Consider the following 26,351-nt stretch of genomic DNA (forward strand, 5'->3'; position numbering starts at 1 on the left):
CACCAGATGTAGGGTAGGCAGGCTCAACCAGGCAGGATTCAAGTGTGAAGGGGCTTAGCATGGGGGGATCCAGGTGTGGGGTGAGAGGATTCTGTGTGGTACAACCTGGGTGCAGGCAACGCTGGGGGGAGGTCTAGGTGTGAGGGCATCTAGATTCACAGAGGTTCACTGGAGGGGGTTCCAGGTGCAGGGGCAAGGGGACTCTGCACGAGCTTCCAGGGGAAGGGGGTTGAGGCTCAGCAGAGGGGTCTGTGTGTGAGGGCAGTGGAGCTTGGCTGGGTGGGTGTCGGAGTGCAGTTAGTTGGGGGCAGTAGCATAGGAGCTCAGGGTGGTGCAGGGAGCTCAGTTGGGGGTGGTCTGGGTGCAAGGGTCCAGAGGCAGGGGGGCTGGGTGCAAGGGGGCTCCAGATGCAGGGGTTGAGGTTTGGGTATGGAGGCCTAGGGGGGTTCTGGGTGTACAGTGTGAGTCTTGTCAGGGGTGTCAGTATGGGAGGTCCAGATGCATGGGGGTTGGGTGGATGGGGAGCAGCTCTCCCGCCAGTAACCCCTCCCCCCACAGCTTAGGAGTGATGGGGGCAGGGGAGGATGCTGAGCTTCCTGGAGCTGGGGGAGGTTTCTGGGGGTGGGTCTGACAGTCTCAGCCACTCCTTGGCAGGTGAAGAGGAAATCCCATCCTCTCCTGCCTGCAGCCCTGCCAGGACTAGCAGCTGATCCCAGCCACTGGCTGGCATGGCCCCAGCCCTGCAGTGATTTACCTCGCTGCCAGCTGCCTGAAATGATGTACCTGCAGTGCTAGGGAGTAGTACATGACTGCTCTTACAACTTCCCTTTGCTTCCCTGTCAGAAAGTAATTTTTCTGCAGGGAAGCAAAGAAAGCTGCAGGTGACATGAATTCCACACACATGCACTAGCTCAGAATTACCCCGGAGTAGATACTCCATTCTACACTCTCCTCCACCCTTGACTCATTGGCCCCTATCCCCCATCACAAGGTCTGCTCTGCCGCCCCCTAGCCTTACTCACCCCAGCATCTGTTTCTGCTCTTAGACAGCAGGGGATCTCCAGCAGAAGTTCCATGCCCATATGGATTTCTCCTAAGGTTCTCTTAAACTCTGCAATTTTCCTTAGCAAATTACTTTTCCACCTTGACCAACTCCTACAGTCCTAATGGATTACTTGCCATCTTCTATTCTCCCTTCTTCAAATCCTCCCCACCCATTCATTTTTTTTCTCTGCACAGAATCTTGCTTTTTCAAACAGATCAACAAATTCCAGTGTAACAACCCTCTCCCATCCCCCATCTAACCTTTCTTCCCCACTACTCTTTTTTCTCCCTCACTGATAAAGAAGTTTCACATCTTTTCTCCCCCTTTAGCCTCTGCACCTGCTTCAGCATCCCCCAGCTCTTCCCTCCCCAACTTCTCCCTCTCCTCAACTACTTCCCCTCACACTGCAAAGAAGTTTGTCTCTCAATCCCCTGTGCACCCTCTCCACACACACACTTAGCAATTGGAGGAGGAAGAAAAAACATGAGTAGTAATTGGGGCTGTCTACAATGGATGTCTGGAGTTCCTCTTCCAATTCCATCATAAGTGGTCTCCAATGTGGCTTCTGCTCCTTCCATTCCACTGATCCAGTTCTTTATACTCTAATCTCTTTCTGGCCAAAGTTCAAAATTCTATTGTCACATGCAGCCAGGGTAAAGCTCCCTCTGCTGGATACTCACCAGGCCACTGTGTTTGAGTCCCTAACACTGTAGAGACCCTGGTGTTCTTTTCTCCTGGTCTGAGTAGACTATATCACTCTTTCCTTGGCCCCTCTAGCATGCTTTCTGGGCAAAGGCTTTGTGGATACTGGGCCTTGCAGTAAGATGCCATGGGCCCCCAAGACCAGTGTTGACCTCTCAGTCTTTTCAGTAACTTTAAGGACACACTCTCCCAAAACTCTGGCCTCGTGGGCAAATGATAGATGAAGCACACACACATAGGCTTCAAAGGTTTCTAAACCCAATTACTCTTTACTTAGCATGAGAGAGATATGGATCCAGACAAAGTAAGAAATGCCTCGGTTTCCTCACCATTCTTCAGCACTCTTTAGGCTTAGGTCAAAGTCATCCAGGATCCCCCCTCATAAAGCAATGACTTCTCCTCCAAACCATGGAGTTGTCTTTTCTGTTGTGCAGCCAGCTTCCTTCTTCTTCAGATAGTCCCACAGTAAAACAAGATGATCGCTACAAAAGCATGCCCATTCTCTTCCTCTTTCCAGCCCAAGGTTCCTGTGTCCAAGTCTCTGAGTTACCCCATAACTTCTGAAGGCTGGTCTACACTGAAAAGTTTCATCAGCATAGCCATGTCTCTCCGGGGTGTGAAAAATCCCCTCACCCCCAAGATGTAGTTAAACCAACCTAATCCCTGGAGTACACAGTGCTAGGTCAACGGAAGAATTCTTCTGATGACTTAACTTCTGCCTCTCGGGGAGGTGGATTAACAGTGACAGGAGAACCCTTTGTAGTGTCTATACTGAAGCACTTCAGTGGCACAGCTGCAGCGATGCTGCTGAAGCATTTTATGCGTAGACATAGAAACCACAGAGCTTCAGGCTAAGACCCAGCATTAACAGTTGACTTTTGTTCTCCTGTTTGGGTATCTCCATACTGCAGTCATGCAGACAATCTTGGTTTCCCACATCAAGCAACCCTTGTTAGCGTACCCATCGTTCAGAGTACAGTCACTGAGGTTAAATGGCTCTCCACTGTCTCTGGTATTGGAATATGTAATAGCCCTGACAGCACAGGACTGACTTCAAAGGCCCTGAGATTCCATTATACAGCAATTTCATATCGACCAGAATTAATAAACTGCACCACAGACAGATTCCCAAAATTCAAATACTTTCAACTATCCTCTCAATCTCAAAAATCTTGTCTTCCCTCTGCTTCCATGATTCTGTTCCCTCCTGGTTCTTTCGACATCTCTAATTGCTCTTTCAGTGTTTTGTTCAGTGGATATTTCTCATTCAACCTCCAACTTTCTGAACAGGTGCCCAAGAGTTCCATCCCTGGCCCTCTCCTCTTTCCTCTACACCCAGTCTTTGGGGGGGGATCTCATTTGAGAGAACTAGTTCAAGTATCATCTCTATGCTGACAACTCTCAGACCTACTACTTTTCTCCCGACCTGTCTCCTCCTGTCCAAAAAAAAAAAAAAAACACAAACACTCAGGGCTTGTCTACACTTGCAACGCAGCTACACCACTGTAGTGCTTAGTGAAGACACTACCTACTCTGATGGGATAGCTTCTCCTGTCAGCATAGGTACTTCACCTCCCAGAGAGATAGTGGCTATACTGACAGGAGAAGCCCTTCTGTCACCACAGTGCTGTCTACAACAGTGCTTGGGTCAGTATAACCACACTACTACATTGAGTGTGGTCTTAACTCTACCATCTCCACATACTTAGTCTGTGTCTAAAGCCTGCCACTTCATCCTACATAACATCTCTAAGATCAAGCCTTTCCTCACTATGCATACAGCTAGTTCTCTTGTCCAAGCCCTCATCTGTGCCTTGACTACTACAGCCTCTTCCTTTCCAACCTAGACAAATCCCATTTTGCACCACTTATCTCCATTCAAAATGCTACTGAAAAAATCTTTCCTAATTTATTACTTCAACCACATCAACTTTTTCTTTGCATTCCTACAATTGCTTGTCCTTCACTGCAAATACAAGCTACATGTCTTCACTTTCATGGCTCTTTATGACTTATTTCTGCCCTATCATTTTTAATGTGATAGCAAGATGTCAATCCCTGCTTTCATTCCATAAATGGTACCAGACTTGATTGCCCATTTTAAAAAATTTACAGATAAGCCCCTTTTGACCACTACTATGGATGAGAAGAGCTCCCCATAAATATCTGCAAAGTAACCCCCTTGTACTCTTTCGGATCTCTCCTTGAAACTCCTCTCTGTTGAGATGCCTACATAAAACTTGACAATGGTTAGGCAGCTGTTTTGCTGTGACCATTGTTTTTCCAGTGACCAATATACTTCCATTGTGTCCTTGTGCTCCCCTTGACTGTTTTAGCCACCTTACGCTTAGATTGTAAGCTCTCAGAGCAGGGCCTTTGTTATGTTTGTACAGAGCCTACTACAATGGAGCTCTGATACTCTGGGCACTACAGTAACACGAATAAATAAATATGGACAAAGTATTTATCAGACACCTGGGTAAAGAGCTGCAAAATCAGTGGGCATGAAAGTTCACACTTAGACCCATGTAAATCAAAACAATGATTGATACACAAATTGTTGTTAAAAAGCAAACTTTGTCTTTTTCTTTTAACAATCCATGACCATAAATATATTTGTATTTACATAAGGAGGATGCAAAGAGTACCACCATGAGAACTCTTATGACCAAAACATTCCGTGTGTGTACTGGAACATTTTCAGGGATCTATTGCTTCTGTGTGTATGTGCAGGGCAACAGGCTCAAAAAAATTAGAGGTATGGCTATAGTTTGAGGGAGGACACGGAAAAAAATTCAAAGTACTAGTATGTATTTCACGTGAATACAGAAGCAAAACTCCTATCAAAAAATACACACATTTAATGTTGGTCTTTTTTAATTCTAAGAAACGCAACTCCAAAAATACAAACTGAACATCAGTCTCATGTCAACCACCATAATAAAATGAAACAAAGACATTCACAATAGTTAAGTCTATGGACAATGTAAGTGTGACAATTGTTATTTCCCTCTCCCTTCCCCCATGTATAGTCCAATATTTATCTTCAAAAAGAAGAATTACTGAGAATACTGCTGGTGTTCAGTTAGAATTAAAGGATTTGGATAAAGTGAAATAAGACAGATACAGGTGTGAGAGTAAGGTTACAAAGGCTTTACATTTTGGATTACCCCAAGATATAAAAATTCAAAAATTAACAAACTTGCTTTTCTCAAAATATTACAGCTACAGGCAAGGCATCTTTAAATTAACAGCTGAGGGTGTGTGAGAGAAAAAAAACAACAACCACCACATTTTAGTGAAGGTAAACAGAAGTGGCAGTTCTTAATTAGCACTTTTGTAAAGCTCATTTATTACCTGGCCAACAATGAACCAAGCACAGGGCAACAAAGTTTTCTCTGCTTCCTTTGGCAATAAGGTGACAGAAAAATCATCTTTTGAAGATGCTCAAGACAGGCAGTAAATTAAAAAAAAAGAGTCAAAGTAGTAATGGAATAAATAAGTACTAAACCAGAGAGTACATTTAAACCACTAAGTAATTAACAAATTACATAACATTATTTCGGTGGCAAACTCCAAGTGTGTAAGACAGACAGTAAAGTGAATAACCACCAAAACAACAATATTCTTCTGTTTACTCTTTGGCTAAAACCCCTCAAAATAGCAGACAAAGAAAAATACATCTAACACTGGTGATAAACTGTCTCTTTACAAGTAAAATAAAGTTATCAATTTAAAACTTGGTACATTTTATAAAAACAAAAGAGGTAAAGTTGTTATAAAAGCAGTACTGTTACTTCAAATGGCAACATACTGTTTGTTGACCCTGTGCAATAAAATACTTTGTTCATTCTACATTTATCCAACATGACTAACAATTACTACAGACATCATAGGAATCTTGTGTGTGGCTCCTGTTGACTTACTTTTATAACTGGGAGACAAAATTTACAATCAATGTGCCACAAAAAACTTTGAAATGTTACTTCTAATAGAGTTCATGTTCAACATTTTCAAATCCTGCTTTATGTTTTGAATGGCTGATTTACAAGGAAAATAATTGACTGTATTAGCAAGAGCATATGAACATCAATGACTGCACCCATTGCCAGGAGACACTGCACTGGTTTGACACTTTTCCTTAGTACATAGAAAGCAACAGCACCCAATAAAGCCTGAGAAGAAATGCTGCTGTGTAAATACTGCAACTATTCCTGATAAAAGAATTATGGGACACATACTCAGAAGCTGCCGAATCCCATAATTTGTATTGCATAGGTCACAATCACACATATATACACACACGCGTGTATATATAGTGTGTATTTATACACACACACGGAAAGAATATATTAAAAAGACAATGAAGTCTAGTCAAAGAGCAATTTACAGGCTCAATATATTTTTTTACACTTTGCTTGAAAGAAAATTTCAATATTTTACAGTAGGCATTATATACACTGCACTTTATGAAATCTAGAGCATACTGAAATAGAAATACATTTCTGCAAACATCTGGGTAAGAAAACAGACCAAGATTTCTTCAAAGATTTGTGCTATCTAGGTATTTTGCCTAATCACAAAAAACTGTAACCATGGAATGTTATCTAGAAAAAAAGTCTTTTTTAAACACCATGCACTTTATAAGCAATTGTAACTCAAAATATCCCAACCTAAAACAATCTAACAATGGTCACATTAAAAAATTTAAGTATCAGATCTGATTTTAAGAAAAATCTTTATCACAATATTTGTAATGTTAACAAGTACGTGTTAAGGCTAAATTGGTTCTTTTTTAGAAACACAGTAAAGACATGTCTCCTTCAGAGCCATGGGTTATAAACTGTACCTACAGATGACAGTGCAGTGAACATAATGTTCAGTCTTACAGTCAGGATGCAGTTGCTCCTTCCCACTCCACAAGATACTGCACCTTTCCATCAAGGGTTACCCGACGAGCCAAAACACGGTATTTTTCACCACAAGCTATTCTACCTGCTGCACCAAAATAACTAGTAATTGAGTTCTTTAGATGATTCAGCTGTAATTCCTGATCTGCTAAATTGTTAAGAATCTCTGTATTGAGTTCATCATATTGATAATCTTCTTTACTGTCATCATCTTTTACAATTTCTGAATTCTGAGGCTGGAGTGCTTTTCGTGGAAAGCGACCTCTTCTCCTCAAATGTGGTATTGCAGCAGGCCAAGTTCTTCCTGTACGAGTCCGTTTTCTGGAGTCTGATAAGCTACTTAACAAAAAAAAACAAACAAACAAACAAAAAAGACACCAACATTAAGTCCTAGAAATATTGTCTATTTAAAAAGTTTGCCTCCTGTGTAGTTTTATTCTGCTTTACTATTTTAGTAATATCTGTACAACTCAGTTATGATTTGTTGATATTTTAATCAATATCGAGCAACAGGTATAAACGATAAATGGCTGCTTCAGGGGCTTACAATCTAAGGGCTTGTCTACATGAGAAAGTTGCACCTGTTGAATTGAAGTTGGTTTTTAAACCAATTTAATTAAACTAGTGCAAGCCCATGTATGGGCACCTTATTTTGGTTTAAGAGTGACTTTTCTTTTGGCTTATCTTAAATCTGTTCCTAACTGCCCCTCTTAAATGGAGAAAGGCGCTGCAGGTATTTGCACCAGTTTCACTTAATCTGTTTAAATTCACACTGTAACCTAAACCAGGTGCTACTCTCTCATTTAGACAAGCCCTCAGTTACCGAAAATATCATTTTCTAAATCAAGTGCACCTCATTTTTGTTCTCTTAAAAAAATTTAAAAAAAACAACAACTTTGCATGGTCTCCTCTATATCAATAGTTAATCTCAATAGAATCTTAAATTTCTGACTCCTTGCGGACATTTTACACACAGGCGAAAAAAATGTCTATGCGCAAAATTCACAGACTAGATGTACTGATGACTAGAGAAGAACAAGATGTAGCATTGTTTAAGTGTTATATTATAGGGTTGAGGGATTTAAGTCTTTGAAAAAAGGCATATTTACACCTACATTTTTGCACACTAGAATGGTTGGTGCACTAAGACATAATATGGGCTTGGTAAATTAAAAAAATAAAGCTATGACCCTAAACTGGTGCACACGTAAGAATGTTTAAATGAAGTGACTTGTTAGTTTAAAAAAAAGTTTCATTCAGTGTGTTTTGAACATTAAAAATAAAACTGCAGAACTGTAAAACCCGGTCATTCCACAGATGAAGACACTTCCCACCTTTAGACTGGAAAAAAAGACAAGTCATATCAAATGTATTTGAAATTACAAAATGGGGACAAAACTTGCAAGACATGAATCAAGACCCTTATGAACTCTGTTTTTCAGTTTGACAGATTATTTTAGGAATGTGAAATATGGGACAGAAAACCGTCCAACAGATATTTGCCGAAGATCCAGAAGACCAGTTTTTTCTTAAGTAACTGATTAACTTATCAAATCCGTGTGTCAAGATGATTCAATCCCAGTGGAAAATATACTGTACTTGATAATTTTATATAAGCTGGGTACTTAATTTTCTTTAATAGAAATTATGAAAACAAACGCTGTTAAAGTGAAATGAATTTGGGGTGCAACTTAGTCCTACCAAACTCAGTTTTGTATCAATTAACATTTATTAGAAATCTAATGTGAAGAAATGGCCATACAGTTATTCCTTTTGTTGTAATCAGTTCAAGTGCAGACTGTATCTCAACATTAAAAAGTAATTAGTAATCAAAGAGAAATTGGGCTAATTTCTCCTTAAAATAGCTTTTGTTTAAAAAGAGAAAATTCAATGTTTCAACAAGTACAAACTCTGTAGGATGCCTGCAACATTAGTGCTGCTTGTTAATTAATGATAAAGTACTGTCAGAGATGTTTCTGCATGTTTCGTTTTAATGGATAATTCAGTATTTACCTATAATGCCTGGAAATGCTAGATGAGGTAGTTTCTTTTGTACTGGCAGCACCTGTGGAGTCCACATCTGAGGTATTGGATGAATGAGCAGTTCCATCAGATCTCCTGAGACATAAGAACACAGTTGCCATGTAATGAAAGTAATCTAATGTTAACCAATTAATCTGACATTTGACAAGCAAAAATGAGATGCTATTAGGATGGTTTAGTTTTTTCATTTACCCAACAGAGCAGGGTAAATCCAAGGCCGGGTTCTCTAGCACTGGGACTGGTTCCTTATCCTGAGAAGTAGGGGAAAAAATTCAGATAGTTTCAATGGAAACAATCAATTTTTGAAAACCACAACTTAAAACTTAGTGGTTATGTCATTCCTAAGAAATGATATTCTAAAGTATAGAAAGAGAATTATTTGAACGCATACCAAAGAAGATGGCTCTGAAATTTTTTGAATCATTTTTCTTGTATATGGGCCAGGTGGACGACCTACTGATTTTTTCTTCCCCTGTCTTTCAATGCCATTACTTATTTCCCTAGAAGAAAGATGACATTTTGTTTTAAAATACTGGAGTGACTAGTCCAAGGAAAAGATTTAATCAGTGTAAAATAAATAAAAGTTTAGACATTTACTCTAAGTCAGTTATGCTAAATGAGTTTTTCCTTGTAAATTAAAATTTGCCAAATCGACAAAAAGTTGCAGATCTTTGCTGCAGTGTAATATGGCAACATCAAGACAATAGACAAAACCCAAAACCTTTTCATGGACATATGCCACAACTCAATGATTTAGGAAGAGCGCATATTAGGCTGTTCAAACATTCATACAGCACATTCAATTTATGTAGAATTCTGACAGTGTTAAAATCAATTGTTTAAAAAGTAGATACTGAATTTTTACAATACAAGATAGGAATTTGATTTACAACTTGAAATCTCATCGCCTGTTTAAAATCATCGCATAATAACAGGCCCCAAGGAGAAGCAATGTTTTTTGTTTACTAAAGAGCAGCAAGGTCTGCTTAGCTCATATCTATTCTCGGTGCTGCTAAATTAAACTGTTTTCAATGAGGTCTTTCTGAAGGTTAAGTAGATTAAGCTCAACATCCTGATTTCACAACAACCTCAAAAGTTCACTGCATAAATGTACAGATCATTCTATATTCTTAAAGCAATTGCCCTCAAAGTCCAGAAGTAAGTTATTCAGCTTCATACATGTTTAATAATGCATAATAGGTACTAAAAATCTTTGGGGAAGAGACCCTCTCTGATAACAGACCATTTAAAATATTTATGGAAGTTTGAATTCAATATTGTTTTAGACCCAAAATCCAATCTAATGCAAAGTTAGTCTGCTGGAGGAAAAAAAAAAAAAAAAAAAGTCTTCTACAGTCATTAAGAAGTTAAGAATAAAGTAGTCGGGAGCTACAAAATAGGTATGTGCTACCTCTGCCTCGCTAATTAGTTACACATCAATCCTAGGGTTGTACTAAAATGGGTGAAGAAACTTTTAGCATGATACAACATTAAGGTAATATTGGTATTTTTGACAGCTATTTTTGTATGATTTCAGTTCCATTACAAAGTTCTGAAGTCACTATGCTGTAGATTTATTTTACCTTGCCTCAGGTATGGGTTTGGATGATTTTCTGCCTTTAATTTTGAACTCATGAGATGTTCCCTCTGGTTCTCTCTCTGCCTTTAAAGCAGCATTTGGTGGCATAGGAGGAACACGAATTCTCAAGCCAAACAAATGCTTCTTTTTCTTTATCTCTTTTCCAGACATAAACCTAAGTGATTAAGAATTAAAATTCAGACATTGGAGAAAGCCGAAAATATCTTAAAAGTACACAAACTGAACATTTAACAAACTAGAATACTCTTTCTAATGCTATTTCTGTGTATCCTATTGTGGTCTTCCCCACTCCACCCCAATATGTAATGCCACGACTGGGAAAAAGATGGAAGTTAAATCGAGTTTTGCTGGTGATCTGACTTCCAAAACTACCTCAATCACCACAAAATATTCAATGCAGAAAGAGTTCAGTCTATGTAGTAAAAATGCCACCTGCAGCCACCAATAGTTATAATTCTGTGTAAAGTTTCTAAGACAACTGTGGAGGGGTGTGTGTGTGTGTGGGGAATCTACATTAAAGTAAGATGTAGAAAGAGCATTTAAAATGTATAATAAAACCTCAAACTTACATGGTCTTGTAATCATTTAATGCTTCCAGCACATGCTCATATCTTTCAGATTTTGGTGTGTCTGCCAGCTGTAAAGTATTAAGAAGTGATTTAAACTTGCTGGAATTTTCAGTATTAAAGGTCCAATGACCTAGATCAGAGCTCTGCTTGCTTAAAGACTACTGGTTTGGTATCATAGTAGGTCTTGAAGATATAATTTATGGTGAAAGTTGCCTTACCCCACGCATGGGCTATTATAGTTAGTACCCAATGTATTCCATGAGTCTAGGCTGTGCGATTTGCTGCAGAATCCATCCTTGCCAGAGAATCTAAACTTTCATTTTAAAAGGAAATTGTTTCTTGTAGCTCTTACAATTTTTTAGAAAACCTCAACCAGAACTTATAAATACAATAGAATTATAGACTATAAATTGATGCAGTGTTGTCTTCATGAGCCTGCAGATATCCTGGAACAAGAACTCTGTGGTGTTAAATATTCCACTGAGATGAATGGGTTAACCCTGAAAGTACAAGACAGTTTATATATCAATATTGTTAACTATTTAATTGCTGATCATTTTAGCAGACATATCCTGCTAAGGGGCCTAATTATTATTTAATCTAAGGTTGCTCAACACCACTCAGGAAGAGTAATAGAGGTTTTACCCCCCCACTTTAACACTTCCTTTCACTATCAGAACAGTGTAAATAGGGTTTAGTGTAAATCAGAATTACGCTCAAAGCGTTTACCCCACAATCCTAAACTTCCTCTTATGGTGCCACAAGTCCCAAATGGTTTCTTCCCAGCTACCAAAACCTGCATCTTTCCCCCTTAAAGCTTATAGAATGCATTCATGAGTTGCCAATACAAAAAAAACGACTTAACCCTAAGAACTGAAGATATGGGGACAACATAAAATAAATGTAACTCACTATTTAAATAGTAAGTAACTGGCTCCAAAGTACTGACTTCTCCTCATTTTCATATTTAACATCTTTTATTTTTTTTTATTTCAGTGAAGCTTCCACATACATTCTATTCTAGTTCCCCAGAATTTACATCCAGCTTGCTGTGGAGTATGTGGACCTTTGACTATATAGTCAGGCCCAATAATTTACCACAATTCATGATCAGGACAAATACCATGTAATTGAGGGCTGACTGTGATATATTTACAATTTGCAACAAATTACAAACACATACCTCTAAAGAATACAAAAAAGGGAGGAATAAAAGGGGAAAAGGAAAAGTAATCAAGGAGAAAAGCAAAAGGTAATTTTTTTTTAAATCCTTTCTATTTCCCCACATCTATAAAAGTGGTGGCAGAGGGGCAAGGCACCACATTTAGCACTTCATTTTTATTTGTATAATAAAAAGCCCACAAAAGTGACGCAACACTGTGTAAGATAAAAGTTCTACCAGAACCCATATCCAGGAAAAAATTGACTTTACACAAGCTAGCTTTTGGGTATATCTACACACACATGCACCCCATGATTTAGAGTCTCTGAAATTTTGGGGCCAACAGCAGATTTTGCAACTGTGCAGGACCTGAGCTACAGAATCAGTACAAAACTTCTATAACAATTCTATCACTCTAAAAACAATGACACTGAAATGTTAGTTTTAGGAGTCTGGTTCCAGTCCACCACGTTCCTCCTATTTTACATAAGGGTCAAGAAACTTAGCCTCTTATTAATTTAAAAATGCACTAGTCTGAAGGAAAAATCAAAAAGTTATTTCTAAACACCATGGACTCCTCAGCAATGCAAGGAGAGATCTAGGAAACATTTATACTCTATACATTTCTAATAAATCACTGCTTTGCAAAAACCCAAGATTTACCAGCAATATCAAAATACAGAGTTGACTAGCACAAAAAAAAAAAAAAATAGTGAAAAATTGTTTCTCCTGTAGTGGAAGACAGGCATGGAGGTTACCACATTTATACCCAAATCTTGAAGATCCCCCCACTCCACTTTTCCTCTACTGTACAATACTATCTATACTCTCCTAGTTCATTTCAATCAGAAGGCCAAATTCTGTAAAGGAAGCACTTCCTCTGGCAGCTTACAAACGCTGCTGCTTAACCAGCTGGAAGTGCCACTTAACAGACATGAGTGAATTTTCCAGCTTTATATCCTGTTTTCATTCTCTCTCTGACATAATGGTTTTAGCAACAAGTTTTGTTTATATCAGAGGATAGTTATAAATAAAAGAAGGTTTACTTCTGCAGCATTTCTGGCCTAATAGTAAGAAACCAGAAATTAAAACTAGATATCAAGTCCACTTGTCATGCAATGTATTAAAAGGTCATGGCGCTTGCTGGAATATTCAATTTTTTAAACTTATTGAAATGCCATGAAAAGTGAGTACTCACCACATTCTCTACTATTCTGCTACTGTATTTCATTATAGATTAACACATTTACACTTTTGCTAAAATAAGTTATACTTCTGAATACTCTTAAAAAAAAAAAAGCATAGAACACATTGACCTGTTCTTTATTATTTATATAAAAGGCTCTTCCTACAAATGATCAATCAACTTCAGAATTAGCAAACAGATGCTATACATCAGATTCCAAGTAATCCAGATACCTCTATCACAATAATTCTGTTTAATTACTGCTATTTAAGATGGGTCATAATTAGACTCAAATAAAAGTATCCACACCCAAAACTTTTTGAACATAGTTACTTGAATGTGTTTTTCAAGAATTCAGGAATAGTGACAAATAACATGGGTTTGAGATCTAAAAAACCTGAATTTTGTGTCTCAAATTTACTTTGGCTTAGACAAAAAGGACTACGTAGATATATTAATTTATTCAATTTATTGAATTATTAATATTGAATCAGGATATAAACTTTTAAAAGTCAATTAAATACAGTATCTGTATTCAGAGCTGTCCCGTTGATAGGACGGACCGGGGCAACCACCCTGGGCCCCATGCTTTGTGGGGCCCTGCGCTTCAGGGGCACACAGGATCCAGGGCAGCCTGGGGGGTTAGCGGCGGGCCTGGCACCGGCAGCAGCAAGCAACCGGACCCAGACTGCCCAGCATCGCTCGGGGGAGGGGGCAGAAGCCGGAAAGAGGTGGGATGGGGGTAGAGGCTTTGGGGAAGGGGTGGAGTGGGGACAGGGCCTGGGGGTTATTGGGGGGGGGGTCCCCCGGGCCCCAAACCCCCCTAGGAACAGCCCTGTCTGTATTTAATTATGTCTGTCATTACCTATGCAGAACTACAACCCCAGGTGTTAACACTTGTTCTCCCTAATCAGACTTATCGGGGAGTAGGTTTGTTTAGGGAACTGAATTTCTTTAATCCTCAGGCAATTACCCAGCAAATCAACTAGCTTGAAAATAAGCAGCACAGTGGTGCAGCAACAATAGGTTGCCTTATGTCACTGGAAAAGAGTCAAAACAGACTACTGACAATACTTGGTGGCACTGACATACTGATCTTCTGTGAAAAATCTGTTGGCTAAATTTTACAAAAAAGCTTGCAATTTAGTAAAAAAAGAGAGATGAACTGGTTTTTTTTAAAATTATAAACAAAATTTCTACCCCATAACTTATAGATGTCAGCCAACATTTTTCAAAACACCAAATATGGCAAAAGTATTAATAGTAACAAATATTTTTTGAAGTGGTTAGAATGCAAAAAGCATTCTATTTCAGCACTTGAATGATTCAAAATACTAACTGACAGATCCTAGGTAAGTCATGCTTAGATGTATCTGCAGTAATGTAGTGCTTCAAATGTTTTTTAGAACACTAAAATTTATTTTAAATATTGAGATATGGAAAGAAAATATGATTCACTTTTTTTTTGAAAAACTAAATATATATATACTCTTACAAGAACAGCATATGTTTAGGTGGTTTTTAATTAACAGCTTCTGTCATATATGGAAAATGTTTGCAGACTTCAGTTTCTCTTCATTTTCCCCTAATATTTTCTTATTAAGGACTATTTTAAAACCAATTCACAGACATTTGCTACTTCAGGTGTCACAAAACTGCTAATAAGCTTGTGTTCTGGCTTTCACACAGAGTTACTTTGACAGCTACTTTTAACAGTTTACTAATCTATTTAACCTCTTGGGTACTTAATTTGCCTGGTCAGTGGGCAGGAAAATGCTTACAGTTTTGTGATATATTTCTAAATGGAAAAAAAAGGAAGATACAAAAACAAACAAAGATTCAGTGCTTGGGTATAAACAATGAAAGTGGTCATCTCAACAACAAACTATGCAATAGTTATCTGGATCACACTAAATTTTATAGCTCAAAAAAGTCTATAACACTTAAACGTTATGCTGAATAGTTCTAGGAGTCTATTAAAATAATATGTCTCATTACTTTTAAGATTTTAAGGCCAAAAGGGACCATTATAATAATTTAGTCTGACCTCCTGCAGGCCGCAGACACTCACCCAGTAGTTTTGTGAATGTATTGACTGCTAAGAGAAACAAAAACAAGAAAAGAATATTTCAACTACCTACCTCACCAGGGTGCAATCTATCCCAGTTTTCATTAATGTATGTCATAAGTTCAAGCTCTGAATCAAAGTATTTCTTCTTATGAATAACACTTAGGTTGTAAAGGCATAGATGTGCTATATCTACCCTAGAATTCAGAAATATTTAATCAAAAACATTAAGTTTTTATTTCTTTAATTTTTTACAAACCATTAGTCCTTGAAATAGCTTTGCACAAAAATATTAGCACAATATGGCTAAAAGAGTACAAAGCCTGATTAGAAACAGTCTCAAATCTCCAAAACAATATTCTTATAAAATCTGAACTTATATCCCCCTTTTCTGACTTATCTCCTGTTTTTTCCCTAGGCCTCACCCCACTGCCATGATGTACTTTTACTTCCAAAATTTGTTTAGATCTCAGAATATTTTACTGATGCAAGATAAACACAAGAATTTAACATTGGCAAATTAACATCAAATGAGTTTCCATAAAATATTCATTCATCTTGCAAGTTATTCAAAATATTTGGTGTTTGTATAGAGGAGCTAAAGTTAACAAGGTTCAAACAACAACTCACTTCTAATTCTCAACTTGGAAATTCTATTGTAAAATATGTCAAAATGCTTATTAACGTACACACTGTATTTAGCTTGCCCAGTGGCAGTACTCTACTTGGGTAACAGATCCTGTTTAAAGAAAGCGAGTACTTGTGGCACCTTAGAGACTAACAAATTTATTTGAGCATAAGCTTTCGTGAGCTACAGCTCACTTCATCGGATGTTGTAGCTCACGGAAGCTTATGCTCAAATAAATTTGTTAGTCTCTAAGGTGCCACAAGTACTCCTTTTCTTTTTGTGAATACAGACCAACACGGCTGCTACTCTAGATCCTGTTTAGACTTTTAAGTTTCTCATACCCAAGCCAGCCAGTGGTTTGTAATACTGCATTGTCCAAGGAAGAGGACCCTAGATATCATGCATTAACTACATGACTAAGGACACACAATAACTAGCTTTGAAGGAGACCTGTCCTTTGTCTATAGAAGCAGTGGGTACCACTCAAAAAGGTCAAAATATAAAGTGGATGATCTTCAGGTTTACAAAGAGACATGACATCTCCAGGAGAAAAGTGGGTAGAGGGTTACATTTTTCTTTTTTAAGTTGCACTTACCATCTCAAGGGTAAACGTTTGAGGTACTCTGGTCCAGAACTGCAAACTGAGCAAATGAATGTATAAAACCTAAAACAAAAAATAAAATCAGGATATTAAAAGCCAAAGCTCACAAACCTAACACTTCAGATGCCTCCAGTTAAACAGCAAGAGAACTAAAACTTCATTTTGTTGTGTCTTCCTTAGAAACTGCATTCTAAAATGCTTTGAGAGTTATGACTATTTTAATAATAATAAATGTTTAAATACAAATAGAAGATTAGAACATGCCACATTTTAAATAAAAACAGCCATAAATCAAAAAGTTCAGTTCAAGCTTCTTACCTGTCACCGAAAAGCATTGGCTTTTGGAGACACTGCACACAAGCCTCATGAAACCACTGGTTACATTTGCAGCACTGCAGCATCTTTAAATACCAGCTTCACCAACAGAAATAAAAATAAGACAAGTGTTACAATAAACTGCTGCAAATGTTTCCTCAATACAGTGTGGTCATATTATATTTAGAAAGACTATTAGGTCAAAGTTGACCAAAAAATTTAAAAATAAGATTTTATTAAGTGCATCATCAATAGAGATATTTCAATAAATTTTAGTTTCATGGTGAAAATGACTAGAAACTGTCTACAAACAAGGGAAACTGACTAGTCTACTCTTGTTTATTCAGGTGGAAGAAATGCAAAGAAGAAGCAGCTGTAGAATAAAATAAATTCTGTTTATTATGTGAACTCTTTACTGTATATGTACAGACATTTATTTAAAAATTAAAGGGAAAAATTTTTCTTTTGATAACATCCTCTTTAAATTATCAGTTAATTTTCAAGAAAAACTGCAGTTAATTAGGACCAACATCTTTTATTACTCTAGACTATTCATAAGTAATTTGGTTCTTTAAAAAAAAACTAATGGTCTTTTTTAGTGTAATATAAACAAAATGATACATTGCTGAATACCTTTGAAAGGAAAAGCTACATCTCTTCCAAATGTCAAGAAATTAGGTTCATTTTACAAAGATACCACTTTTATATACGCCAGACATCCCTCTTCCCACTTTCTCAACACCGCTTTCCCAACCTTAACGCGAGTGCCAGTAAAAGTAGTGAGATTCAGATATTTTATGTAAAGTTCTAAGCACTGTGCCAGGTAGCACTTAGTATAAAAATGAGTAAGACACAATTGAGCAGGTCAGCAAACAGACCTATAATAACCGCAGCCATTCCATAATTTTCAAAGTAGACTGTTAAGAGTCTTCTCTACGATGACTTCAGCATGCACCATTGCAATAAACACACTAACAGCAATGAGGCACAAGCAGCATGAGGACACCAGTCGCAGGTCTGTTCTCTGTGTTACCCTCAGGAATGAAATATCACCTAAAAACACTACTGCCTGTAGAAAATAGCACCACTACTCAGTGCCATTGGAATAGGGGCCAAAATTTTGTTTGCAACTGCACAATTCTGCCATTCCCCTGCCCCCCCCCCCACCCTTCCCCATGGCAGGCCATATACATAATGGCTGCAGCTGGAGAGCAGTGCAGTGGGGCGCAAAAGATGAAGTGTGAATAAGCACGCCAAATTTAAAAGAGAATAAGGGAAGGGAATTCTGAAACTTACCTTCAGCTTTCCATTGTGGCTATAAATATGATACAATGATAGATCTGCCTGTTTTATCTGTAGCTGCTGATGTTGCGGCCAGGAGTGGTGCCCCCTCCATGCACATGCAACACGAGCAGGAGGAGGAAGGTGCAAACTGAGAAGACATGTTCAGTGAGATCCTGCAAGCCAGTGCTGCATCAGACTGTGAACATACCAGAGAGCCTAGAGGAGGAAAGAGCAGACAGGAGAAAGGCCCCGGAGTCCCAGCCGGAAGACAAGAGGGAGATGCATCAGGACATAATGGGGCTTCTCAGGCAGCAAATACAACTGATGCAGACTCTTGTTGTCTGAATTGACAATAAGACAGTGTCCCAGCTGAGTGTCAGAGGCTGGAGTCCTGGTCAATGACGTAGTGTTCTATAAACGTGTGAGAGGATGTCCAAGTGGCTGCTTTACCTATGTCGGTGATAGGCACATCATTCAAAAATGTGGCTAACGATGTGGCTACAGATCTCGTGCAGTGTGTTCTGATCCATGATGGAGGTTGCAGTTCATGCTAGACGTAGCAAAGTTGGATGCAGCCTGAAATCCATTTGGAAAGTCTCTGCTTAGATATATGTGTTTTCCTTTGGACTGTTCCGTCGTGGAGAGAAACAATTTAGGAGTCTTTCAGAACACTGGTCCGTTCTAGATAAAAAGCCATGCCCTTCTGACGTCCAGAGTGTGGAATGCCACCTCTTGTTTGTTCTTGTGAGGTTTAGGAAAGAAGATGGGAAGACGAATGGATTGATTAACGTGTAATGAAGAAGGGACTTTAGGTAGAAACTTTGGGTGTGGCCTCAAAGTGACCTTATTCTTAAGAAAGATCATATATGGTGGGTGTGCCATAAAGACCCCTAGTTCTCCTACATGTCTTGCAGACGTGACAGCAACAAGAAAAGCAACTTTCATGGACAGGTGTAGTAGTGAGCACTTAGCCATAGGTTTGAAAGGATCACTTGGGAGGGACTGAAGCACTAGAGTGAGGTTCCATGGAGAAGTTGGGGATCTGGGTAAACGTTACATACGTCCTGTAGGAATCTTCTGGTAATCGGATGTGCAAAGACTGAGACCCCATTGACTTTGTGGTGGAAGGTTGTGATCGCTGCCAGTTGAACTCATATAGAGCTCATTCAGAGATCAGATTTCTTAAACTGGAGTAAGTAATCCAGGACTACTGGCAGGGTAGAGATAGTGGATCAATTCCATTGTTTAACCACCACATGTGGAATCTCTTCCACCTGTTGAGGTATGTCAAGCGTGTAGTTGGCCATCTGCTGTTCAACAAGATGTCTTTAACTTCCTCAGAACAGATCATCTCCTAGCTTTGGAACCATTGATGAGCCAAGCTTTCAGGTGGAGTGTCTCCAGGTTTGGCTGCAAAGTCTGGCCTGCATCCTGTGACAAGAGGTTCGGAAGAGGTGGGAGGACACAAGGTGGGCATGAGGACCAGCTGTTGTCAGTATGGATACCAGGTTTGTCTGGGCCAGACTGGGACTATCAGGATGACTTTGGCTTGGTCAGTTCTGATCTTGTGGATAACCCTGACCAGCAACAGGGTCGGGGGAAAGGCATACAGGAGAGGCGCATCCCATCCGATGAAGAAGGTGTCACCCCTGGGTCTTGGTCCCAAGGCCTGCTCTGGAACAGAACGCTGGACATTTGCTGTTGACTTGTTGCAAATAGACTTATTATGGGGAAACCCCATTGTTGGAATATGTTGTGAATCACTGAGGTGTTTATTTCCCACTTGTGGTCGTGGGAGAACTTTCGGTTTAACATGTACGCAGTGATGTTCTGAAATCCTGGTAGGTAGGTGGCTGATACGGAGATGTTATGTTGAATACACCCTGTCCACAGCCTTTTGGCCTCTGTATATAGGGAGTGTGACCTCACTTCTCCTTGTTTGTTTATGTGGAGCATGCAGGTCACGTTGTGTCATGATCTGCATCGCCTGATTTTTGATCAGAGGCAGGAAACGTGTGCAAGTGTTGTGAACGGCTCACAGTTCCAAAATATTTATGTGCAGTGTTGATTCCAAAGAAGACCATCTGCCCTGGATGGTGAGATGGTCTAAGTGGGTGCCCCACCTTAATATGGAGGCGTTTGTTGTGATTATCAGTTGGGGGCGAAAGGGGGGGGGGGGGAAAGAGTCTGTAGAAAATTGTGCAAGAGGGTCCACCACGGAAGGGAGTCTGACTCTTTTTGGCACGTTTAAAAGTTTTTTCAGACTGTTTGTGTGGGAGGTACACCGTCCTGAGCCACACTTGCCGGCAGCACATGCGCAGTCTGGCTTGTCGAACAACATAAGTGGTCGCCATCACGTGTCCCAGTAGTCAGAGGCAGGTCCTGGGGGATGTTCGTGGACTGCTCACCGTGGTATTGATCAGGTTCACCAGGGTGACAAATCTGTGAAATGGTAATGAGGCTTTCACTTCTAGCAAGTTTAGATGGGCCCCAATGAATTCCAGTGCTTGAACTAGTGTTAATGTTGACTTTTGACGGTTTATTTGCAGGCCAAGGTTTGTGAAGAGTGACATTGTCTTGTGTGGGTTCGATGGCTTCTTTCCAAGTGGGAGCCTTGAGGAGGCAACCGTCTAAATATGGGTATATCATGACCCCTTGCTCGCACAGGTGGGCTGCTGCTGCTGCTGCTGCCACTGCCAGAGCTTTGGAAAACGCTTGGGGAGGCATGGAAAGGCCAAAGGGCAGTACCGTGTATTGATAGTGATCCTGTCCAAGGACAAATTGGAGGAATCATCTGTGTGCTGGATGAATAGTGACATGAAAATAAGTATCTTGCAGGTCGAGGGCTGCAAACTAATCTTGTTCCAGAACTGGAATGATTGTTGCTAAAGTAACCATCCAGAATGGTCATGTTTTTACAAATTTGTTTAGGGTCCTGAGACCGAGAATAGGTCTCAATCCCCCAGACTTTCTCTGGGTTAACAAACGAACAGTAACAGAATCCCTCTGTGTCGTAGCGGCACTGGTACTACTGCACTGAGTTGCAGAAGGTTATCTATTTCCTGTCTTAGGAGGAGCTCGTGAAAGGGATCCTTCAGGAGGGATGGAGAAGAACGGGACAGTATCTTGTTTTGATGACTTCCAACATCCATTTATTGGAAGTAAGGGTTTGATATATTGAGTAGAATGGTATTACATGACCTGTAAATGGACGATTGATGGAGAGTGGTGTCAGCACTGGTAATTGGGGGAGGTCTGCTAAGCCCTTGACCAAGCCTTCAAATTTGATGTTTGGGATAGGTTGCTGTGGTGTGGTGGGTTGAGAAAGTTTGTTTTATGCTTGGGTGGTTGTCTGCGCCACGGAGGATCGTATTGTCTCTGGGTCTACGCATAGGGAGCCTGTGTAGGACGTTGCGAGGTGTAATACCTGTCCTGCTTATGTTTTGTTGCAGGTGTATATATGCCAAGAGATCTGAGAATGGCTCTCTAATCCTTTAGCGAGTGGAGGGATTCAGGTCTTACCTGTGAACAGTTTTGGACCCTCAAAGGGGAGGTCCTCTACTGTGGATTGCACCTCCCTTGGAAACCACGACAGGTGAAGCCAGGAGGCTCGGCACATTACAATGGCAGTAGCGATGGACCTAGCTGCCGTGTCAGTTGAATCCAACGATGCCTGAAGGACCACGCAGGCCAACAGGTGTCCTTCTGAGATGAGTGATGTAAATTGTTCTCTCTCTCTTCAGGTATGCAGCCAATAAATTTAGAGAGTTTGGAATAATTCATGTGGTTGTATTTTGCCATTAGGGCTTCACAATTAGCAATTCTAAATTGTAATGTCGCTGATGAATAGGCCTTGCGGCCGAGTAAATCCAGTCTCTTCCACTCGGTCATACACGGTGGTCCTGGAATAATGTTGCTGCCACGTGCGTTAACTGCATCTACCACCAGAGGGTTTGGCTGGGGGTGAGAGAATAAAAAGTCCAGCCCTCTCAAAGGGATGTAATATTTTTATCCTCTTTCTTACGTGTAGGTGGGATTGTGGCAGGGGTCTGCCAGATGGCTGTGGCAGGCTCCATGATTGCAGCATTAAATTGGCAGGGAGATCTTGGAGGAGGTTGATGTGCGGAGTATATCGAAGAGCTTGTGCTGTGAGTCAGTGACTTCCTTGAGAGGCATTTGGAGCATGTCAGCCATCCTTTTAAATAGATCTTGAAACTGTTTGAATTCATCTCCGGCAGTAGGTGGCAGAGGCATGATGGTCTCATCAGGCAAGGGAGGAGGGTGGGTGACAGGAATAGCCTCCTGGTGCAAAACCTCCTCTGTTTCCTTGAAAGATTGCACATGGGAAATGTCGAATGGTGCTGCTGATGCTGGTGAGAAGACTGAGCTTCCCTGGAACCCCTCGGGGGTTCAGAGTAGTATTGGCTGCCCAAGGGTCCCAAAGGGCCACTGTGGTGGGAAAAGTACTGGTGGAGGTCCCCACGGGTGTTCGTACCACCCCTGGAAATCTGATCTATGGTGATGCCTAGGCTGCACTTGTGGCTCAGATCTGATATTGCCTGCTTATTGCTTGCTTGTCTTCCTCGCTAGAGAAGGCAGGGTGGTAGTGACAACAGAAAGGCGGTATTGGTACCAAGGAGAGGTGACTCAGGTGCCAGGGCCACTGACAGATCCGTAGGTGCAAGAAACGGTTGTAAGTTCGGTACTGGCAGAGCCATCTGCATTTATAGGGTTGCACAAGAAAGGCAAAGGACCTTAAACTAAAACTTATGGAGAAGTCCCTCCTTCCAGCCTCGGACCCAGGGCCACAAGCTTCTCCCAGCTGCCAATCACCAAATGCAGCTTCTGACAGGGCTCCCTCCTCCTCAACCCTGCAAGGGAGGGATGTGCAAAGAGGAGAGCTACCACCTCTTCTACGAAGTCCACATCTAAGAGGAGTTCCATGACTCGGGCTCCAGCATTGGTACCGATTGTACTGTGGCAAAATACCTATGACACAAAATACCTATGGCACAGCGCCACTCCACCTCTGCCTCCACTCCAGTAGCTACTTTTCCTCCTTTGACTCAGATATTATGAAGGATACAACAGGCAGCTATAACCACTGGGATATTTTTCTCACTGAGATCTAGTCTGGTGAGTAAACACTGCCAGTGCCCTTTCAACCCAATGAACGTACATTCAAAATTGTCATTCTGTGCCGCTGAGTCAGTAGCTGAATCTTTCCGGGATGCTGTTGAGGTGACCAGTGTTTGGCTTTGTAAGACAGAGAAGCAAGAGGTAGGCTGAGTCCCCAAAGATCATTATTGGCATTTCAACATCACTAATGGCAATCTGCCAGTCAGGAGAAAGCATCCTGCTTGCAGCTTCATGAACAGCCCTGTGTTCTTAAAGATGCAACTTTCCCCGACCAATCCACACAAATGACAGTAAAGCATCCCTGGTGATCTACCAATTCTTTCATAACCACAGAAAAAGTAGCCCCTTCTGTTGACGTACTCTGCGTGGGGCCAAAATAGGGATATGCATGCCATCTACCACCCCACTGCAGTTTGGGAACCCATAGCTACAAATAAATCCACAATATCTTGCACATTAGGAGTGTCACAGTTCTGTGTAACAGGAGATAAATGGCCCTCTATATTTGCATAATAGCCCCCACTGTGGATTTTCCAACTTCAGAATGATTTTCCACTGACCAGTAGCAATACAACGCTGTAAGCCTCCATGGTGCTATCACCACTCACTTCTCAACTGCCAGTACAACTCTCATTCTTATGTCTATGCTCTGGAGGATTGGGGCAAACTCAGCTAACAGATCCAGGAACGTGGCCTTACACATCGTGTAGTGCTGCAGCCATAGCTTGTCCCATATCTGCGCTACGATGTGATCCCTATCAATCTGTGCTTGTTTCTCAGGCCCAGAATGGCCCTGTCTGCAGCTGCTCCATGACCATCACCAAGCTCCAACCGTTTTTCGTTATGTCCCTTAGCAATACGTCTTGAAACAAATCATCATGATTCCCCACTATTGCAGTATCTCCTGCGGCTCTGCAAATACCAAAGGATCATTCATTCTCTGTTTGCAATGTTCATGACAACAGCGCAGAGCTGTCCAGGCTCCATGCTTTTGTCAGAAATCGGAGATAGCAACAAGTGCTGAGAGAGTTTGTGGAATTTTTAAAAAGGACCAAAAAATCATGGGATAAGGACGGCATTAAGGGGATGGAAAAAGTTGCATGATGGGAACTTGACCTTACTCCCAGTCACCCCCTGCATGCCCCACAACGCACTGCGAAAATTCCCTACAAGGCACTGCACTGGAAGGTGGTATGTGGCACACTGGGATACCTATCCATGGTACACTGCACTTTATGTCACCACAGGCACTCCCGGTGAGTACATGCACCAGCAATGGAAGCAGCCAAGTATGTAGGAGCACTATACTAACAGTACCAGCTTCATGCTGATGCACCTTGCATTAACCAGTTTGTAGTGTAGACATGGCCTGAGAAGTGTGAATTGCCCCATTCGTAACAACCCCAATCCACTCATCCAAGGAGATACCACAGCTGCTGGGGCAGGTACAGGAAGGCACCCAGCTTCACCCTCTCCCCTCGGGGTAGCGAGAGAGGACCACCTCCTGTGCAAGGGAGTAGGGGGCCTCCTAATGCCGCTCTGGAACAAAAATGAGTCCTTTTGCCACAACCACTCCAAAGTGAGGGGCTGGGCATGGTAAGGAGGCAGAGTCATAAAAGGCCCCATGTGTACTATTACCCCAGATTGCTTTAATTTGGCCCTCACATAAAGTCACACTTCTGCAAACCCTTATTCAGAGGGGTACTCCTGTTATTCATGAGAAGTCTTAGGGCTGGTCTACCCTAATGCTGTAAGTCGATCCAAGTTACATTCTTCAATGTAACTTAGGTCTACTTATAGCGGTGTCCACACTGTGCTACGTCAACGGCAGACGCTCTCCCATTGACTTTGCGTCCTCACCAGACCTGGTAAATCGACACCAGTGCATCAGTGCCAATTTAGCGGGTAGCGTAGACATGGCCCTACTCTAACTTCAAAAGAACTACTCCCAGGAGTAAGGGTTTGCTGAAACAAGAACCAAGTGGCTAAATTAAGAGGCTGTTACCTCAGTGTAATAGCCTCTAGACATCCTCTGAGAAAAGTCAGCATTTGCAGCTTCAAACCTAATTTTTGAAAGCTACAAATCAAGTCATTTCTTCAGTAGAATCTCATTTTAGGCACATCCGTCATTCACTACTCCTCCAGATAACTTAAAAATATGTACATTTGCCTTAAAGTCAACTGTGCCAATATCAAAATTCAACTCCACCATTTTCTTTCTCAGTATCACAGTTCCATTATTACCACTGCCTATAACTGCAATGCCACCAAATACTCTAGATCTTTGACCTCAAATATAGACCAGAAATAATGCCATGAAAGCAGTGATTTTTGTAGAAGGCGTTCACAGCTACAACTCTCATTGGTGGCATGATAAAACCTGAACAGATAGCTAGATACATGTGAAGACATGATGCAACAACATAATGCATCAATTTGTATTGTTGTATCTAGGAACTCTAGTCATGGACCAGGACCCCATTGTGCCAGGTGCTGTATAAAGAACAAAAAAATAGTCCTTGCCCCAAGGAATATGTTTACCACAAGACACATTGAAATAAAGAGTTGAGCTTTGAAATAAACATGTTTATTAACTGTGCCTCAGCCCACCATCGTACACACTGAGTACTAAAGAAAAATAGTTAGGCCCTGATCCTGCAAACATTTAAGTGAAGTTAACCACAAGCCTAAGTGCTTACAGAATAAGGGCCAAAGTTTGTAGAGCTGCATGAAGGAGAAAAAGCTTTTGATGGGCATTTATATTTACTTACTCTCCAGGGCCTCCACAGTAGCAGTAACATTGCTGGGCATTGGTTTTATGGCCTGCATCCCATTCAAGGTCTGCTACATTGTACGGTAATGTTTGCTTCATGACTTGTAGCGCTTTGGCATTTGGTCCTTTCTTCAGCGCACCACCCCTCTGGAACAAAACAGATCCATGGTTTTCATAAAAACAATAAGTTAATTATGCCAATTTCAAAATCTTTCAACACAAAGGCATATATAGTTACAAAAATACTTTTATAAGAATTTTATCTGCAATTTTGATATACCAGCTATTTTATTAAAAATAGCCTTTGAAAAAATATCAAATTTCAT

At 40.6% G+C, this 26,351-nt stretch overlaps 1 protein-coding gene across 2 annotated transcripts in view; it reads right to left on the reverse strand.

The window, feature by feature from the left end:
* Window positions 1-4,363: 4,363 nt before the first annotated feature.
* MTF2 (metal response element binding transcription factor 2) overlaps window positions 4,364-26,351 on the reverse strand; it is a 49,267-nt gene continuing 27,279 nt past the window's right edge. The window contains exons 6-15 of one of the 2 annotated variants that reach the window (XM_084636704.1): window positions 26,024-26,172; window positions 16,833-16,928; window positions 16,509-16,577; window positions 15,359-15,482; window positions 10,870-10,937; window positions 10,284-10,454; window positions 9,092-9,200; window positions 8,893-8,951; window positions 8,671-8,775; window positions 4,364-6,996 (exon numbers count right to left, since the gene is read on the reverse strand). In XM_084636704.1, coding sequence (XP_084492830.1) covers window positions 6,639-6,996; window positions 8,671-8,775; window positions 8,893-8,951; window positions 9,092-9,200; window positions 10,284-10,454; window positions 10,870-10,937; window positions 15,359-15,482; window positions 16,509-16,577; window positions 16,833-16,928; window positions 26,024-26,172 — 1,308 coding nt within the window. In that variant the 3' untranslated portion in view covers window positions 4,364-6,638. The remainder of the gene's footprint in view (window positions 6,997-8,670; window positions 8,776-8,892; window positions 8,952-9,091; window positions 9,201-10,283; window positions 10,455-10,869; window positions 10,938-15,358; window positions 15,483-16,508; window positions 16,578-16,832; window positions 16,929-26,023; window positions 26,173-26,351) is intronic. The other variant, XM_084636705.1, reaches the window with a different exon arrangement.

This window comes from Lepidochelys olivacea, assembly GCF_965140295.1.
Source record: "Lepidochelys olivacea isolate rLepOli2 genome assembly, chromosome: 8".
NCBI lineage: Eukaryota > Metazoa > Chordata > Testudines > Cheloniidae > Lepidochelys > Lepidochelys olivacea.